This window comes from Talaromyces marneffei, chromosome 1, assembly GCF_009556855.1.
Source record: "Talaromyces marneffei chromosome 1, complete sequence".
Lineage (NCBI taxonomy): Eukaryota > Fungi > Ascomycota > Eurotiomycetes > Eurotiales > Trichocomaceae > Talaromyces > Talaromyces marneffei.
The window spans coordinates 2343981-2362589 of record NC_072348.1 but is presented as its reverse complement, the minus strand read 5'-3'; the positions used below and the strand labels follow the sequence as shown (position 1 = coordinate 2362589).

The following is an 18609-nucleotide window of genomic DNA, read 5'->3' as shown; positions in this document are numbered from 1 at the left end:
AAGATAAATTCTAGTCGTTATCTGATTCAAGTGTCCAGTGCCGTAAAGCCGCGATTCGCTGTTGACCGTGCGTTATTCGATCTACAGGCTTACCAACTGTAGTTAAACTTCCATTTGTTGGCAGTTTCTGTTCGCTTCTTTTCGCCTCTTTGCCTCCCTCCAGAATCAAGACTAAACACCAAGTCAGAAAGTTGTCCCTGACTGGCGTGGGTCTAGACTAAACTGAGGATCACGGGACTAATACGGTACATTACCCTCAATACATACAACGGCATAACGATAACTCTGTGGGAGTGGGTCGCGGTCTGCACAAGTGGGCCACTCATCTGTCTGGTTCTGGCTGGATCGTCCCGTGCTCGTTACCAAGTTTCGCAGACAGGTACGTACCATTACAGGTTACGTATCGAGCTCGTTCCTCGTCTGTTCCTCTTGTCAAGAGGGAAAGAGTGGCCCATCCCGCCGCCGCCCGGATATACTGCCACCCCGGTTCATCCAGACTTTGCCATCCATCAGGGTGCACCTTCTCGGCCGTTCCTGAATTCTGCATCTTGTCTTTAACTCATCTATTCTTTTGATCTGCTCCTTCTTTTCTACATTTATCCTTCTCCTCCCGACTTCCCGATCCCTTACCGTCCTGTGGGAGTTAGAAGAGGCTGTGTGACGGCCGCATCCGATCTATTATTCACTCTTCTACGTCCTTCCAATCGCTATTGTCTCTATCTACATACTACTATTCTCCAACTATATTACGACGACTCATCTGGCCGACACCCATTGACTCAGCATTATGCGTTGACTACAATCGACCACTCAATGCAAAGTGAAGTTCGCCTCCCAGTCATACGTTGATTCACTTCATACCGTGACTGCTGGCTCAAACCACATCACTTATATTTACCACCTTCCTTTTACATAAGCCTTACCTCAGTCCTACCCATGATCCCAGACTTACTTTACCGCCACACAACCATCAACCCAATATGTCGATTAATATACCCGATTTCGATCCTTATACCGTCTTGGGAGTCGACAAAGACGCTCCCAGCTCAGCAATCAAGAGTGCTTACCGCAAGCTTGTGTTGAAGTGTCATCCAGATAAGATCCAAGATGAAGCGTTGCGGGCCACGGCTGTTATTGAGTTTCAGAAGCTTCAAGAGTCGTATGAAATTCTGAGTGATGAAGGACGGCGCCAGCTTTACGATCAGGAGATTTACCTCAACAAGTTGAGAAAGGAAACCGCAGCACAGAAAGCTTATGCAAGCAGGGAATGCCGCGATGGACAAATGTACGAAGAGCGAGTTCCAGCCGGTGCTGCATTCTTCAATAGCAGTGACGAGCATCTATACACCGAAGAACCGATATCTTACTCTCAGAAGTACGCCGATGGCTCCAAGCGCCCACACACCAAAGCAACTGAAGAGAGGAAAAAGGCAAAAGGACCATCTGTGTACACGTATACCACGACAAGACCAGCAAAACAGAGCGATCGTGACCATGTCAAGGCCGCACATTATGATCGTGCAAGAACTCGCACCAAGGAACGCCGTCGAGATGCCTCGGACAAGTATGAGCGAACAGCACCTGGTTTTGATTCAGAAAGCGATGATGCCTACTCAGATCTCGAACGCGAACAGGTTCATTATAGGACCAAAGTGGAAGTGGAGACAAGATACTCATCACCTCGAGAATCTGTTCCACCTCGTCGTAAAACAGACACAACATCGAGTTACTCACCGAAGCATCATCGTAGTCATGGCTCGTCTGCCAGCTCGGATTCTGAAGATGGTCATGATGACTATACATCGTACTCGGCGTCCAAACTAGATGGCCAAGAAGAGTGGGCCAAGAAGTACATTGGCCGCACAACGGACCCCGTTATCCGGCCACACTCATCGCGACACGCAGGATATGAAGATAGGGAGCGACGTCACTCAGAAACTCCTCGATATTCAGGTCGTTCGTCTCATAGTTACAAGGAGAGTGTTCATGTTGAAACTTCGTCACCTCGCACCACTCGCAGGTCTTATGAACGACTGGATTCACCAGAGCGGGGCAATGAGCGTGGTTACGACTACGAGCGTGCGTATGAGCGAGAGCGAGATCGAGATCGAGATCGAGATCGACGATGGGAACGTGAACTTGATCGCGAGCTTGACCGACGGGAGCGGGAACGAGAACGTGGGCGAACCGTTCCAAGTTTGTCGACAGCTGCTTCTCAAAAGGTCCCGTCATCAACTCGAGCTCCTCCCACCATCACTCGCTCTGCTACCGCACCCTATCCTTCTCGCAGTCGACGGGAGGCTTCGAATCGGTCGGAGTCCAAGGGTCCTCTTTCTGGTATTGTTACTGGTTTAGCCAGCATGGTTGTAGATGGCTTCGCAGGGGATGCCAAAGTTTCATCTCGGTCATCCACGGGACGGGGTGTCTCGCGAGCAAGAGGTGTTTCCCGTCCACGTGGTACCGAGAAAAATGATTCGGGATATTCCAGTGGACCAAGTACTCCGGAAATGCCTCAGAATGCGTCAGCAAAGATTAAACAGTACAAAATTGTCGAAACGAGTGATAGAACCAAGGTGGAAACGGTAGATGTCTACCCATCACCACCGCCACCACCACCACCACCAGTACCATCGTCGTCGTCACGATCTGAACGACCGAGAGAACGCTCAACAGCACCGAGACCTAAGACCACCACTCGAACCAAAACGTATACTTACGAACCAGAAATAATTACACGGCAGCCGGCTTCGGCATCCCCAAAGACTTCGTCAGCAGGCCGACACCTATACGGAGAGATCCGCCCCGAAATATTGGACGGACACCGATACACCAGGCCAACAGTTGCTTGAAAATTGGATCTTTTTACCCTTACAAAGTATCAAAGCGACAGATGTCTCGACACGAGAATAAGACCGCTTCTTGCGGTATTTGCATATAGCTTTCCCCCTTTTTCATAATGGGGTTTGATCAGTCCTCGACCGCATTGGTTGGAGGATTTGTCCCGCTTTTTGTCCATACAGCGGGTTTTGCATAACCTTTTCGAAATATCATATGACATTCGTCTCTGATATGAGAAGAGGTTCCCTCCCAAACTTATCATCGGTTCGGTGGAAGGTGGAGCTGCATAGGTGGTGGTGCATCAGGAACGTCAGGATAGGACACGGCACATAGGAATGGTGTTACCTAGGTAAATGGAGGGGGCGGTTCATTACGGCGTCTTTGTGTCTTTTTACTTTTTTGTTGTTCCCTTAAATCATGTATCCCCCATTCTATCCTCATCGTATTGAAGGTAGAAAAGATGAGTAGGAGATGTATCAGTACCAGAAACGGTCTGTACCTCCTTTCATCCATACATGACTCTACTTTACAAGGGATGGCGTTTTGGGTTATCAGTGGTGTTCTTTCTGGTCTCGCCTGGGTTTTGGGTGTTGATTTGTTTCGGATCCTATGTGGACTGCATGAACTTTTGATGATTGATGATGAACATTATATGATGAAACCACCCAAATAACTTTGCTTACTTACATACTTAGGTACACAACACTCGCTATTTGATTTAGCTATACAGTACAGGTGAATGGTAGATTGTTTTTGACCCTGGCTATTTCAATTACATTCTGAACCTCTTAGTATATTTTATATCGATAGAGTTGACACTAACTTGACAGTATTGATGTTTGATGGACTTATGATTTACAGATGATTATACACCTACCTACATATGTAGGTAGCCTCTGATGTATTGACAACGAATTTTATATTAAATATGATTTTTATACGTACGTACTTAGTTATGTAACATCTCCATCTCTTCTCCACTTCCACTCAATCGTATAACTCATGAGCATCTATCTATATCTCCTCTCCTTTCCCTTTTCTTTCCTCGAAACTTGACCGAATCTTACTAAATCATGGCTCGGTCCAGTCAACCTGTTCGGTAACCGGACTCGCTCCATCCTTGCCATATGTAACACGGAGACGTAGTCGGAGTTTAGGTGGTAGTGCCTATCAGAGATTAGTAATTACGGACAAAGACAAAATGGAAAAAAAAAGTTGATAACTCACCCCACTAACAGCAGCAATCCTCAAGGCCTGGGTTCCTTCCTCTCCCCCACTTAGATCCGCCTTGGTGATAGCACTCAACTGCAATCGCTGACTCTTGGGAACTGCCGCTTGAAGTCCCACACTCGTTATGCGCGTGAAATCAGACTGGTTACGGAATCGTGCAAGGATTTGGGCACCAGACCCGCTGGCGTTTCGTTGTACTTGTAATGTAAGGACTAGATCGTTCTTATTGAATGCTGTGTGGCCTCCAGCAGCAGCAGCAGGGGGAGGAGTAGAGGTTGTTAGACCACCGAGACCTCCGAGAAGATCCTGGGAAGCAGTCGTGGGTAAGGGTGACTGTGTTTGGGGACGTGCTGGTGGTGGCGTGCCATTCGAACCGAAGAGGTCCATTATAGCGGCGGTGTTGGATGGGGCTGCTGGGGGAGCGGGTGATGCTGTACCGTTTCCACCAAGGATATCCGCCAGCAGATCTGCGGTGTTCGTAGATACGCCATTCGCGCCTGTGGGACTGGAGACCGTTGGGACATCAGAACCACCAATAAGGTCGAGAAGCATATCCTCAGACTGCTTGACAGATTTCTTGGATTTGTCCTTGAGCATCCGACTTTGTCTCTTGTTGGTTGGCTCTCCAAGCACTCTTTGCTCCTCTCGGATCTCTGGTGGTGGCATTCGCTCCAGCACTCCACGGCGGATTTGGTCATATCCGAACAGATTACTATATTCAACAGCTCGCTGCTGCACTTCCACGTTCAAGTCAGAGGTGCGGCTGGCCAGGAACCGTCGGACTCGCTCCACTTGAGATGGGTCTGACATCCGAACAGAGAGCTTCATGACCGCCGTAGTTATATATTCGGTGACGACTTGGGTAGCATACGTGCTATTGAGGATGTTGGTGAACAGATCCATAATGTCGCTCTCATGAACTTCCTTGACCAGTTCCTCCTCTTCATATTGACCACCTTGTAGAAGAGCATCTCCATATTCACCAATAACCCATGCAGCAGCAAGTGTCAACCCTTCTTGGGTTATATCAGATTTCAATGAAGAGTACAGCTTCTGCGCAGCGTAGGTCTGCAAGTCGGGCGTTGTAGCAATAAGACGGACAAATGACGATAAAATCTGTTCCTTGACATAACCACCAGCAAGTTTCAACACTCGAAGCATAGTATCAACATGCCATCGCTTATTAGGAGCAAACCGATCTGCGGCGATACCGATCTGGGACGTCATTGCAGGCTTGAATTCGTTATCGGCAACCTCCAGGAAAGCCAATAGTTCACGAACAAGGACGCGAACGTTACCCTCGTTGATCAATGTGAAGCTCAAGTCGAGCGCTCGTCGACGGATACTGATATCGGGATCGCGCAAGCAGTCAAGTATAGTGTTTCGATGTCTTTGTACTGCATTGGGTTCGACGGCGACCACTTTGATGAGCGTATTAAGCGCAACGTATCGGATATTGTTGTCTTTATTTGCAAGGAATTTGCCCAGTATATTGACACCTAACACCCTCAATCCGGAGTCGGCTTCTATATCCAAGATCGTAAGGACCGCTTCGTATAAGATTGCATTACCGACATTCTTCGACGACTCAGTGTTCGTGGCTACCTGAGCAAGGATATCGTTGATGAGCTCACTCGTGGTTGCATCCCCTCTTCCCAGTACACGCAAGAAACGAAGAATCTTGACCTGCAAGAACGGATCAGTCACGCCGGAAACATCATGCTCGGGAGCATATCCTGATGTCGTCAAGCCCTTGAGGACCTTGACCAGAGGGCCTGCCAAGGGACGGAAACTTTCAACAACGTCTTCTGCGCCTTCATCGAGTTCCTCTGCATGTTCACAAAGGTCGATAGCTAATGTCAAGGCGCAAAGTAGGACTCCGTGATTGCGATCAGACAACAGCATCTTGGCTTTCTCCAAAAAGTGTTCTTGCAAGTCGGGGACTTTTCGGCAGATACGCATGGCACATAACGCCGCTTTGCGTCGAATATAGGGGTTGGCCGTGGTGACTAAAGATTCCACTTCAGTGAACAAGTCTCGAGACATCTCAACGGACGCAATGTTTCCCAACGTGCACAGGGCGAGGCCGACGATATATTGGTTGGAATGGTTTAAGTCACTTGTTGTTTGTAAGCAGAGGCACCCCGGGATATTGTATGGATGAGCTCACTTCTTCAGAGAATTGGTCACTAGAGTCAAGACTTCCTGATTCTCATCCAACAGAAGCATTGTTCCCAAATATCCCAAACGCTTGTCGGCGAACCGTGGAGATGCGAGCAGTTTCAGGCATTCGATCTGACCGAAATGTGTACGTTCTCCTAATGTGAAAAGATATAGCAATTTGGCAACATTGTTTCTCCTGTACCTCGATAATACACATTAGTCCCTGCACGCTGTCGACTGTAGTACTGGCCTTCACTAACCGGACGTTCGAGTCATGGCTTTCCTCTCGAAAGGAGGCCCGAATCGCGGCACTCTCCTTTTGTACGACGGCTCGCTCATCTGCAATTGTCTTTGCGGACCGGACGTTACGGATGAACTGTTTGACTGTGAAAGAGCGTTGTTAGTTCCATGGCTCTCTGTCTATACAAATGTGTGGGGACAACTCACGGGAGGTCATCGTGGCCGCTGAGACCCCGTACGGGGTGAGAATACACACGGATTAATCACTAATTCGAGAAGCGGGATGGGTATTTCCAGCGCGGAGATGAAGGCGGCTGGAAGCGTCTAGCAATATGAATGGAGGGGAGCCTCCAGATCAATCAACAGACTGATATGGTTGAGCACGTTGGAATTCGTTAATGTTGAACGTGGTGTAAGTTGCTGTCCGCCGCACGAGGAGGCCTTGTGGCTGACGGAACGGGCAAATTGTGGCGCCGCACGCCGTGGCTGGTGGCTCGCATATCGACGCCTTGACGCCTTAGGGTTATATTTGTTATAGGGTTAGGGTTGAAGTCTTGGCAGTCGCGGCTCATTGGCCAGACTCCATTTGCTTGACTAGTTGCTTAACTACATAAGTTACTACATACTCCGGTAGTACTCTGTAGAGCGGAATGTGCTCTTTTTGCATGACATGATTGACATCCAGAACGAACGAACTATGAAGCCCTGCTAGCTGAATGCAGATCACCAACCTCCTTCCTCCATGTGGCATTTACATGCTACGATAGTGCAGAATATGAAGCGAGTCTCACCGAGAGTCAGGGGTGGATGTCGCGGTTTCGGCTGAAAATTGGTGGCGTGATCTGCTTCTCAGCGGAGTCCGCGCTGGAACATAGCCGTTCTGTTCTCCTACCATAGTAGACTCCTACAGAGTACGTACTGAGAGGAGAGGAGAGGAGAGGAGAGCTTCTAAGCTTCTTGGCGCGCCTTCCCGGGGCACCCGAGACTCGAGTCTCGGCACTGGCAAGCACCCAGACTGACGTAACTTCCGGGCCCGCGAGTGCTCGGCCGATGCTACTCCATAGTACATAAGTAATATCTATGTACCGAATCCTCTGGCACTGGCGCATGCCCCCTCATCCGTCTGATTCCTCAGCTATCCGTGGATGATTCATCTATATATTACATACATAATTGCCCTACGTTGGCTTGATCGCATCATTCGCTTGTGGCCTCGTTGCGTCCTTCCGCCACGTAGAGCTTGCTTGTTATTATCGCTGCCCCTCCGGCCATGTCAACAACGGCCACATCCAACGGGTCCATGACCTCGCAGGTCTTAAGAGCCCGAGCGATCAAATCGCTGCAGGCTGCCAATGAGCAGCTGGGCAATTCTACTTCTATTCTAGAGAAAGAAATTGTAGATTCAAGGTATGTCTTGACTCCACCGTGCAATTGACCTGACTAGGCAGGTGGTGACTAACAGAAAGCACATAGCGGCGCATCAACACCAATTCCAGACGACGCACCACCTTCCGTTCGATCCATATCAACCGCCCGCAAACAAGTACGGGCAAGACGTCGTCTGTTCCATACGATCGATTATGTCCCGCGAGTATCTCATTTCGACCCCCAAAGCGACTACCATAACTTCCGCGGCTTCTTTACGCTGTTCTGGATTGGATTGTTTATAATGGTGGTTACTACAGTACTGCGCAATATCAAGGATACTGGATATCCATTGCGAGTAAAGGTCTGGAGTTTATTAACTGCCAACGTATGGCAATTGGCCATTAGCGATCTCGCAATGGTAGTCAGTTCGGGGTTCGCATTGCCTTTACAAAGATTGACTCGGAGTGGTGGGAACCTACTTCGCTGGAACAGATCAGGAATCTTGACTCAAAGTCTATACCAGATTGGATGGCTCACTTTGTGGATCAAGTATGTCAATCCTTGAACGACACTCAAAAATGGTGACTAATATGTGCAATAGGTGGCCATTTATGTTGCATTGGACCTGGACCGCCCAAGTTTTCTTCACACTACATACGCTGACAATCCTGATGAAAGTCCATTCGTATGCCTTCTACAATGGCCATTTGAGTGAGACCGAGCGTCGGCTTTCGGAACTCGACAAACCCGGTCAGGGATCAATGGCGGCCGCTGTGCGATACCCAAGCTCCCCAACACGAGCAGAAACCATGAATGGCATCTTTGATTTCAGAAAAGAAGAACCGCTGTCTAGATTGCGTGACGATCTGGCGACGGAATTGACCTCACCTTTGGGGCAGGTGACCTATCCTCAGAATCTCACCCTCGGCAACTTCGTGGACTTTCTCTTTTGTCCCACACTCTGTTACGAGATTGAGTATCCCCGTACACCGACCATACGTTGGACAGAAGTGTTCCTCAAGTCACTGGCTGTCTTTGGCTGTATTTTCCTCCTGACGCTGACCAGTGAGGAGTTCATCGTCCCGGTCCTCAACGAAGCAAGCATCAGCCTCTCCAGCGTTAGCACTTGGTCAGATCAAGCTCTCATCCTAGCCGAAACTACCAGCATGTTACTTTTCCCCTTCATGATTACATTCCTGCTCGTGTTCCTCGTCATCTTTGAATATCTGCTCGGCGCATTCGCAGAAATAACTCGCTTTGCCGATCGACGCTTCTACTCGGACTGGTGGAACTCGTGTGACTGGCTAGAATTCTCCCGAGAATGGAACATTCCCGTCCATCACTTCCTACGCCGACATGTCTACTTTTCGTCAAAATCATATTTCTCAGCTCCCGTTGCCATGTTTATCACTTTCCTTGTCAGCGCGCTTGCACACGAGCTTGTCATGAGCTGCATTACGAAGAAATTGAGAGGATATGGGTTTTTGCTAATGATGTTGCAATTACCTATTATTGCGATTCAGAGGACGCCGTTGATTAGACAGGCAAAGACTTGGAATGTATGTATTCTTCCACACCCTCTGTGATTTCTGCATGCTAATCTTGATCACTACAGAATATTGTATTCTGGTTCTCTATGATTCTCGGACTGTCGATGGTACGTTTCCTTTCATTTCCATATATTTCTCAAGGGGTTTTTTTAACTAACTCTTCCAAATTAGATGTGCGCCTTATACGTTCTAGTCTAGACCTTTACAAAGTACTCTCTTATTTTCTTCCTCTCTCTTTCCTCCCTGTCTTCACAGCGAGCTGGTGCATTCTAGTCATTATCTGACTGGCTCTATTGTCTTCGGAGGGGGTTTTTTTTTTGCGTGGTTATGATCATTTTTACCCAAGTGATCCATGTGTTTATGTCATAGATCCATTATACCCCCCAAATGTACAAATATGTGTATATCGTTATGTTGAATGTTTTTTGTATTCCTAAGTAATAGAATCCTGTATAACAATGTGTTCAATGCAAAAACAAGTCGAGACTCCGTGATAACTCCTTCCACAGAAGTGCGAGGATACGTAGTAATAGATGACAGGTAGTTACGCAACAGTATGACTTAACCATGAGATGTAATGATAGAAACCAAATGGATGCGAGAACGATGCAGACAAACTCCATATCGAGGCGTCCTGCGCCTTAAGCTCTTGTATCTCAACCGAGATCATGATAATGATGAATAATGTCGAAATGCGACCTTCTCAAGTGGTCGTAGACCAGCTTCACATATGCTCAATTGGCTCCTCAGGAAGCAGTTCCTCATGAGCCTCCTCACTTGGCGAAGGCAAACAGGCCTTGAGAGGGGGTCGAATGATATCATTGAACAAAAACGTGCCATAAACGAGGAGCGCAAAACCCAGAACCTGGAGCCACTTGAATGACTCCCAGCCTAGACTTAACGAAACAAGCCAGATGAATAGTGTTCGAGATGTGTCGATGGTGCTGCGAGAGGTTGCTGAAACGGTTCTTGTGACGGAGAGTCCGAAGAAATTGAAGCCACTGTGATTGTGATTAGTATTTAATCCCAGACATAAAAGAGGAAGGAGGTCGGCTCACCCTATGCTTATCATGATCAGGAGACTGGATACGGCAATGGCCCGGTTGCGAGTAACCTGTCTCCAGCCCTCCTTCAAATCAAAATATCCATAGCGACCAGCTTCGGTCGATCCAATCGTCAAATGTAAGATGATCATACCGATCACCGTGACGGAAAGTCCAAAGAAGCCCTCCCATCCAACAACGTTCAAGGGATCCATGGCATAGTTCTCGAGGATCCATTCCTCGAGCACAAACTGTGTAGCTGTGAAGATCTGCGCAGCGGCAATAAGCAGAACACCAATAATGACTTTGACAGCTTCGGGAGTGTGAGCGGTAGTATCCACATCTCTTGCGAATCGGTGCATGGTATCACTGATGCCGCTCTCAGGATCGTGGCCCTGACCATGTCCGAAAAGAGCTCCGGATAATCCGACAATTCCCACACCAAGCACAACAATAACCAAAGCAAGCCACTGGTACAAATACAACTTGCGACGCAAGAACAAAACACTAAAGAGCCCGACGAATAATACAAGTGCGCCTCGAGTCATTTGATAAATGCTAGCTGCCACAAACAGTAGTCCAGCATTCATCATCGTGGTGCCCAAGATATCGCAGCATGCTGGAGCAGCAAGCATGAGGATCCTCCACCCGTTGAGTTTGCGACGGATCTCGTCAAGAGGCTTTGTGATTGTGACATCGGAGGTGTGGTTGTTCTGGTTTGCTCCGGCCGCACCCTCATCTTCTCCGTCTTCTTCACCATCATTGTACTCGGGAAGATGGTCGTCGTCACGGATGGGGCGATAGCCGCCAGCGAAAAGAGGCGCGGTCGATTTTCGTGAAGCCACGAATCGCGTATAGAGGTAGGATAGCAGAACAACGAGGAAACAGCCTAGTTCGCCGACGAACATTTGTGCCCTGCGACACGTAGTGCCTACCGGTTAGCTTTCTCTCCATGTCATATCGCCGATGTATGTTACGTACGTCTGGATAACAGGCTGCTCGAATAGCTTACGATCGGCCGGGTTGGGCGAGTCGCAGTTTCTCACACATTGCATGTCCTAAATACCGCCTAGTTAGTTGAACTGTTCCGTACATAGAAAGACATAGCCGACGAACCTGGTACTTGTTCAATATCGTATTACAGACCCCCGTCACCAACATCATGGTGACGAGGAAGGGAATGAATGCTTCCCTCGCCATGTTGATAGAATAATCTGTAAGCACCAAATAAAGACAATGTCGAAAATCGATGAGGTAAAATATAATATAAAGTAGATGATGGAGTGTAGGTTGAAGGACGTCGCCAATCTACCCCAGGCAGATAAGGTGTCAGACGTCAGCAGGTACATGGTGGATCCACAAACCCCAACTCCAGTTAGTGCTTATCAGGAGCCGATAAGGGAGCATCAGAATCGACTCCAGAGAACGACGCATGTAGTTTCTACGTCTTTACTTTAGCAACACGCACACTGTATCATAGATAATCATTGATTATTATCAACGCTGTAGAAATGTAACGGGTAATAGCAAATTATCCAGCAGTTCGCCATCCATATTAACGCAAATGGTATCCCACGAATTTCATCCTGTTCTCACCCAAAAATCATAATACATGCTCAAACGAGAAAGAAGAAAACAAACAGAAAGATAATAACAATAATAGTAACAAGAAAGTAACACAGCCGTAGAAAGACTCCAAATCCGAGCTGCTCCTTGGGGAGGAGGCTCGGGAACCCAGACTTTTGTCTGTCCTTCGACGCCTGAACCCGATTGAAGTAAGAAAAAAAAGATCAATACATAAAAGGGTATCATGATACTGAGAATGAAAGACCCTTGTTGAGAGGTGCACCCTCAAGCTCTTTGTTCACAGTTTCCCAGTCCATCCATGGGTCATCGTTTGCATTTCCAGAAAACACTGGTCCTGGGTGGGAGAACCAATCAGCAGGCCAAGAACCATCCTCTTCGATATCTTTGATCTGAATTGCCGAGTCATCCTTGGCCAGGTCGCCGTCATTCGGTGTCTGCGTGACAAATGCGTTGCTATCAACCGAGTCCGGCGTGTCCTCATTTTGATTCGAAAACATATCTGAGTTGAGGAACATTTCGAAAAATTCTCCTCCCATACCAGGGAAGCTATCAGTCATCGGTATGTCGAACGTCTCTTGAATGGCATCAAGAGACACCTTGCTGTCGGTCCATGCGTCTTTAGCAACTGTGTTATCTGCAACAGGGGGCTGTTCAATAAGAGCTTTCGCCACCTCCGTCTTAGCACCAGCTTTGACTGGTTTAGCGGGAGCCGCTTTAGTCATCTTTGCAGCCTGCAGACGCGGCGTCATTGTACTGGTAGATGCTGGTGATATGATCTTAGCATCTGTCTGGCTTATCAACCGACTCATTGGAGTAGCACCGCCAGTAGCAGGAGTAATGCCTTCAGTTTTAACTTCTTGCTTCACGACTGAAGCTTCGCTGGGCATCGGCTTCTTATCAACTTCGTCCTCCAAAACTCCTTTGTCTGTTTCTGGCACGCCAAGTGCGACATCCAAACTGTCAACCATGTACTTCAATGGATCAGTGATCTCCTCTTTGACTCTATGCTCATCTTCCACATGTTTACTCAAAGCAGCTTGCGTAGGGAAGCCCTTGATCTGGTATTCACAGCCAGAAATGGCACACTTGAATAATGAGGCTTTTGCGACATCCGTTTTTGATGCAGCCTTGGCTGCAGCACTACCCTGTGCCGCTGCAACTGATGCGTGACTTTGCTTCCGACGTTTGGTAGGAGGAATTTTCAGCTTGTCCGGAGAAAATCCGCCGGGTCCGTAGGCTTGCGGTACGCCTTGAGGAGAAGGATCTCCCAATGGGAACGGCGGCTGCGTTGCAGTAGGTGCTGCAGGAACGTTTTGATTCTGTGTCCGTCGAGCTCGCTTCGCCTCCTCTTCCAGCTGCTGGAGATTAGACGCGTTCAGAGGTGGTTGGCCACCAGAAGGCGGCATTGGAGTTCTTAATTTCTGTCCTTGCTGAAGTTGTTGACTCTGGACTTTGGTGATCATCGACGTAAACATGTTCTTGATGAGAGCAATAGACCTCTTCAGATAGTCTGGAGCAATTGTAAACTCATCATTTACGGCCCATTCCGTCGATTTGAATTGTTTCATGAGTTGAATCCGCTGATACAATCATGTTAGCCAGATCGTCTTAATCAAATAGTGGTGCCACTTACCATAGAAAGAAGAGCTTTGACATTTTTCTCTTGATTTGGGAGCTTAATCAGCCATTGAACGAGTGTGTCCAACCTCGATAACATGTCAGTGGATTCCCGTAACTGCTGGGCCATTACTGCCTTGTCTTCTGCGGAAATGTCCATGGGTCCTGAATTAGGAATGACGGCCTTGGCCATTTCGTTGTACCAATGCTTGAGTTGGTCAGGTAGGGTAGTGTTCCAGTTCTCTTCTGCTGCAATTCTAGATAACTGAGGCCGGGGTTGTCGTTGTTGTTTCATGTGAGCTTCAAGCTGGGACCGTTGCGTAGGAGACAGTGCAGCAAGCTGCTCCCTAGTGAGATTAAGCGGTGGACGCGCAGGGGCAGATGCTACAGCTGATTGAGCAGGCGCTTGCGAAGGTGGCTGAGCCTTGGGATTTTGAATTTCAACGACATCATCACTATGAGGTCTCTTCTTGGACGTTGATTTGCCAGCAGCTCCACCTTTCGCTCCTTTACCACCTGTCGATGTTGGCTGGACTTTGGCGTTGGTTGTCTGTGGGGTCTGTGCTGGTTGAGGAGCTTGGGTCGTTGGAGGTACTATCTGTTTGACTGGTGCGGGGGTGGGCACTGGTGTCACTTGCGGCGGTTGAGTCTGATTTGGGTTTTGAATATTTTGGGGTTGATTCATTTGCTGCATAGAGATTCCTCTAGCTTGGAGCTGTTGCATCCACATCTTCTGTTTATTTTTCAGCAGAAGCCCTTTGAGTTGTTCATCAGGCATGTTCTGGGCTTGTGGTCCGAGTCTCTTTCGGGCATTCATGATCTCTTCGGGGGTTATAGTAGGTCCAGGGGGAAGGGTGGGTTGTGGCCGTCCTGGAACATTTTGACCAGCCATGAACGGTTGGTTATTTCCGGGCCAATTCGGCTGTCCAGCTTGTTCGTTATTTCGCCCAGCTTCACGTTGTTGTGACACGGTATGCGCAAAATGAAGACGCTGAAGATCCAACAGTTTCGCTGAATCGACGTTGCCAAGGACCTGAGGATTCTGCACAACCCATGCCTTCAATTGACCCCAAGTCTTCACTGTCTTTGGTACTGGAGGATTCATGTTCGCGTTGGAATTGATCATTGAAGGGGGGAATGCCATACGATCCATTTCTCGGGTCTGTTCAGCATTCATGTCAATATTCTGACTCTGAGAACGCATCAAGGCTTGTTGGTGTCTTAGTAGCGCCTGTTGTTGCTGTTGCTGCTGTTGTTGCTGCAGCGACAGTTGCTGCCCTTGAAGCATTGCATTGTTCTGCACCCCACCAGCCAGTCCATTGAGGGACTGTTGCATAGGCATTGATGTGCCAATGTTCGGGCCATTGAATTGTGCACCTTGAGGTAGCTGCGGCATATTAGTCTGCATTGACATCGGCTGACCGTTTGCTGCCCGGGCTGCTTGGGCTGCCTGGCTGTTCGCTAGAGCGCGACGTTGCTGAGCAATCAGAAAGGCATTCAACTGCTCCGGTGTCATCTGCCCCAATCGTTCTTTAAGGGCTGGTGGAAGGTTTGGAGGTATCTGCGGTCGCATTGCCTGTTGTTGGTTGCCTGGTTGCTGCCCATTCATGCCAGGTTGTCGTGATGGTGGTCGTATTTGTCCCGGTGCCTGCGCTGGAGATATGTTGGGGCCAACTGGACGGTTGAGCATTGGCATCGCGGGGCTTTGATGCGGCATGTTCTGGTTCATCTGACCAGTGTTCTGTACTCCGGCTTGTGATGACATTGCCATTTTTGCATTATGTGCGGCTTGAGCTCTTGCTTGAGCCTGTGCTTGACTCTGAGCTTGAAACTGCGGCGTCTGTTGCATGCTAATCTGCTGAGCATTCTGGGCATTCTGTAGTTGTTGTTGCGCCAGAAATTGTTGTGGATTAATTGGACGGTTAAGACTTGGTTGCGCGTTTTGTTGTGGCACCCCCTGTTGAAACAGGCCAGTAGGGTCTGCGAAGGATGGCTGGCTCGACATCGGTGCAGTACTTGCAGGAACAACCAACTGACCAGCTTCCTGCGAACGGAGCCCATCTGCTTGCTGTCCTTGAAGATTCTCGACATTTATGAATGAAGAAGGGTCCAAGCCTTGCTGATTGTTCATCGGCAAAGCAGAGTTCCGCTGCAAACCCATCATATTTGGAGTCATTTGTCGTTGGGCTGCGTTCATCATGGTATCTCCTCCGACCATGGAAGCATTGGGGTCTAAACCTTGGGCGCGAGCAATCTGTTGGCTTCGTCGGGCTTTCATATTCTTCAGTATTTGAAGTCGCATCATCCAAGTTAAGGGATCCCCATATTTTTGCGAAATCATTTGCTTTTGCTCAGGAGTCATCTTCGCCGTTGCCACGCTCCTCCGCTTCTCTAAATCTTCGGGGGACATTTTCGACATCATCTGTGCTGCAAGTCGACTGATCTGTTCGAAATCAGGTTGGCTGAGCATACTCAGCTCATCCATCACTGGCATCCCTGCCGGCACTACTCGTTGTTGTCCCATCTGATTTTGCGCAAAAGCTTGCTGTTGCTGCTGCTGTTGAATCATGGTGGGATCGTTCATGCCCATGTGCATAGGCATCTGACCAGGTATAGGCGACGTTTGCATCGGTCTGTTCATCTGAGGTGTGAATTGCGGGGGCATTTGGTTTGGATGAACCACGCCCGGCATGCCCCCATTGGCACCGCCGTGCTGCATTAACCCGCCTTGGTTGTACACGGCTTGCTGTCGTAGTCTTGTTTCTTTAATAGCGTGGAGTTTACTGGCACACTCTTTCTCGTAATCATCCTATCGAGTTATGACCATTAGCATAAAAAACAAGAATACATCTTCAACGATACGAATTGTTGGGATGAGTAGCTTACTCGCTGGTTAGCTTCACGAAAAGCCTTTTCCTCAAATGACAGAGCAGCCTGAAGTGCGTTTTGGATTTCGATTCGAGGCTGTATGAGTCGAAGGGACGTGATCCTATGGATACCAGGACGGTCAGTTCAATGTACCATTTATTGTACGCAACAAACCAGACAAAGAAAATGACAGCACGAGCTGACGTACATCTGTAGGACTTTCCCGGCTCGGTCTGGGATAGTGACTTCCGCACGCCATCCCGTAAATGGCCCTTGATTCTGTAGAGCGACAGCGATGTGCCGTTGAACCTGGGCATTCTGAGGCGGTTGCATAGGTCCTTGAGGGTTGGCACCGGTGACCATGGCACCAGTGCCCACGTTGGAAAAGCTGACTGGATTCATCTCAGAAGCCCTCCCTCAAGACAGGCGACTGTTGGAAAAATCCACCACGCTGTCTAGTAGCTGACGTCAGAACCATTCGCTGAAATACCGTCGGAAAAGAAGGTTAAGCGGTCGTTCAAGTCGTCGAAGCGAGTGTTGCGAAACTGCAGAATAATTATTGGACCCGTCAGTGGTGTTGGGAACGGTCGGCGTTGAGGCTTTTGCGTTGTGGTGGTTGGTACAGTAGCGATCGGGTTGGGCAGGGGAAAAACAATCGGACTGATCGTCGACTGGGATCCGGGGGGGGGCGGTGGAGTCAAGTGCCAGAGTCAAGTCGACGAGAAACTCTCGCACAGTCGAGAGCGCATTGTAGACGGAAGGTCAAATGCGAGAAATGGAGGTTGGAGCAGAGGACACTGGGGTAGGTGTGGGAAGCGAACGAAAAAGAGGGTAGGTAGGAGGGAGATGGATGATGGATGAATGGAATTTGCTGAGGTTGCTGTTTGGTGTGAGTCTTAGTCTCCGTCTGTCTTTTTGGGGCCCGAGTCAGGCTTAGTGAGAAACAGAACTGAGGGAAGGAGTGTAAGGTTGGGCAAGGGCAATCAGAAAGTGAGGTGAATAGGGCAGTGGCAGCCGCTGTGATAGGCTGCCGGCAGGGGAGCAGGGCGGGTCCGGTAACTAGTGCCTTAGGGCGCTTACCTGGGTAAGTAATAGGTACTGTAAAATTACTCGACAACCAAACAGAAATTGATTTGGGATTCTTCTCGATGAGGGCAAACGTGTGAGTAAACAATTTTAAGCACCTGCTCCGCGTTTGCCAGCGACTTGATTGTTTATGCTCAACCCCCTATTCGTTGTATCTATTTGCACGTGAAGTGTGAAAAACAACAGCGTGTCACGAGGGTCCATGAGCGAAGAAGACAAACCGGCCTGCTGTTTTCGTATTCGGGCCAGGTAGGTAGGTATGAACAGGGAAAGTGCCTTCCTCGGCCTAAGCCATCGTTCTTTGACAGCTAAGAAACGTAAACCTAGTTCTGTACGTACTGTCCAGCCGCAGCCTCTATTTTCTCAACTACTATTTCACGACGAGCAGTCCCAATCACTGCAAGATTGGACTCGGCCCGTAAACTCGGTCGGCTTGGTCAATGGTGAGAACAACAACATACTATATACGTTATTTTTCTTTATAGCAGGGAGAGGGATTTTGGAGGAGAAACCATCAAGCGAGTGATAGCGAGCTTAGCGACAAGAGGGAAGATAAACAGCGACGTCGTGTAACCAACCCGACCCAGGGCTGCAATGATCAACAACCGGCATCCGTCAAAGTCTCAGGCCATCCCGTGCCGGTCTACTTACTACGTAGTTATTTAATATGCGACATTTTCTGATAGTCCTTGTGAGGGACGTAAATAAGGGTACGGTTTCTATCAGTGGCCAGGGCCATTCCGCATCAATGTACGAGGCAGTTCCAACGCTGACAGCGTGATTGAGAATCGGAAACTGATTAAACTCGGCCCACGGATTGTGCAAGCGCCAGTGCTAAATTAGCCCAATTGGAGGGCGATTGGCATGACAGCCACTGAGTGGTCCCCTTCCAGACCGTTAGGAACCACCTTCAACCCACACTAGCTCAGCCTCTGCCCACCTTCCTAGCTCGAGACAGACTCATAGTACGTATGTTGTTCCAACCGTGCGTTCTGGAGATGTAGGAAAAATCGAGCGAG

At 48.8% G+C, this 18609-nt stretch overlaps 5 protein-coding genes across 5 annotated transcripts; 2 read left to right on the top strand and 3 right to left on the bottom strand.

Annotated features, from left to right (window-relative positions):
* Window positions 1-980: 980 nt before the first annotated feature.
* On the top strand, window positions 981-2849 carry EYB26_000875 (uncharacterized protein; the record flags this gene model as incomplete). The annotated part of the gene is made up of 1 exon (XM_054260189.1): window positions 981-2849. The coding sequence occupies one exon, from the start codon at window positions 981-983 to the stop codon at window positions 2847-2849; it is 1869 nt and encodes a 622-aa protein (XP_054116164.1).
* A 1060-nt stretch (window positions 2850-3909) lies between these two features.
* Window positions 3910-6688, bottom strand: EYB26_000874 (uncharacterized protein; the record flags this gene model as incomplete). The annotated part of the gene is made up of 5 exons (XM_054260188.1): window positions 3910-4005; window positions 4066-6187; window positions 6239-6427; window positions 6492-6615; window positions 6679-6688. The coding sequence occupies 5 exons, from the start codon at window positions 6686-6688 to the stop codon at window positions 3910-3912; spliced, it is 2541 nt and encodes an 846-aa protein (XP_054116163.1).
* A 1053-nt stretch (window positions 6689-7741) lies between these two features.
* Window positions 7742-9587, top strand: EYB26_000873 (uncharacterized protein; the record flags this gene model as incomplete). The annotated part of the gene is made up of 5 exons (XM_054260187.1): window positions 7742-7878; window positions 7945-8388; window positions 8441-9398; window positions 9455-9496; window positions 9561-9587. The coding sequence occupies 5 exons, from the start codon at window positions 7742-7744 to the stop codon at window positions 9585-9587; spliced, it is 1608 nt and encodes a 535-aa protein (XP_054116162.1).
* A 526-nt stretch (window positions 9588-10113) lies between these two features.
* On the bottom strand, window positions 10114-11632 carry EYB26_000872 (uncharacterized protein; the record flags this gene model as incomplete). Its single annotated transcript, XM_054260186.1, has 4 exons — window positions 10114-10390; window positions 10448-11347; window positions 11414-11490; window positions 11549-11632. The coding sequence occupies 4 exons, from the start codon at window positions 11630-11632 to the stop codon at window positions 10114-10116; spliced, it is 1338 nt and encodes a 445-aa protein (XP_054116161.1).
* Window positions 11633-12240: 608 nt separating this feature from the next.
* On the bottom strand, window positions 12241-16906 carry EYB26_000871 (uncharacterized protein; the record flags this gene model as incomplete). The annotated part of the gene is made up of 4 exons (XM_054260185.1): window positions 12241-13599; window positions 13653-16445; window positions 16523-16625; window positions 16713-16906. The coding sequence occupies 4 exons, from the start codon at window positions 16904-16906 to the stop codon at window positions 12241-12243; spliced, it is 4449 nt and encodes a 1482-aa protein (XP_054116160.1).
* Between the last annotated feature and the right edge of the window lie 1703 nt (window positions 16907-18609).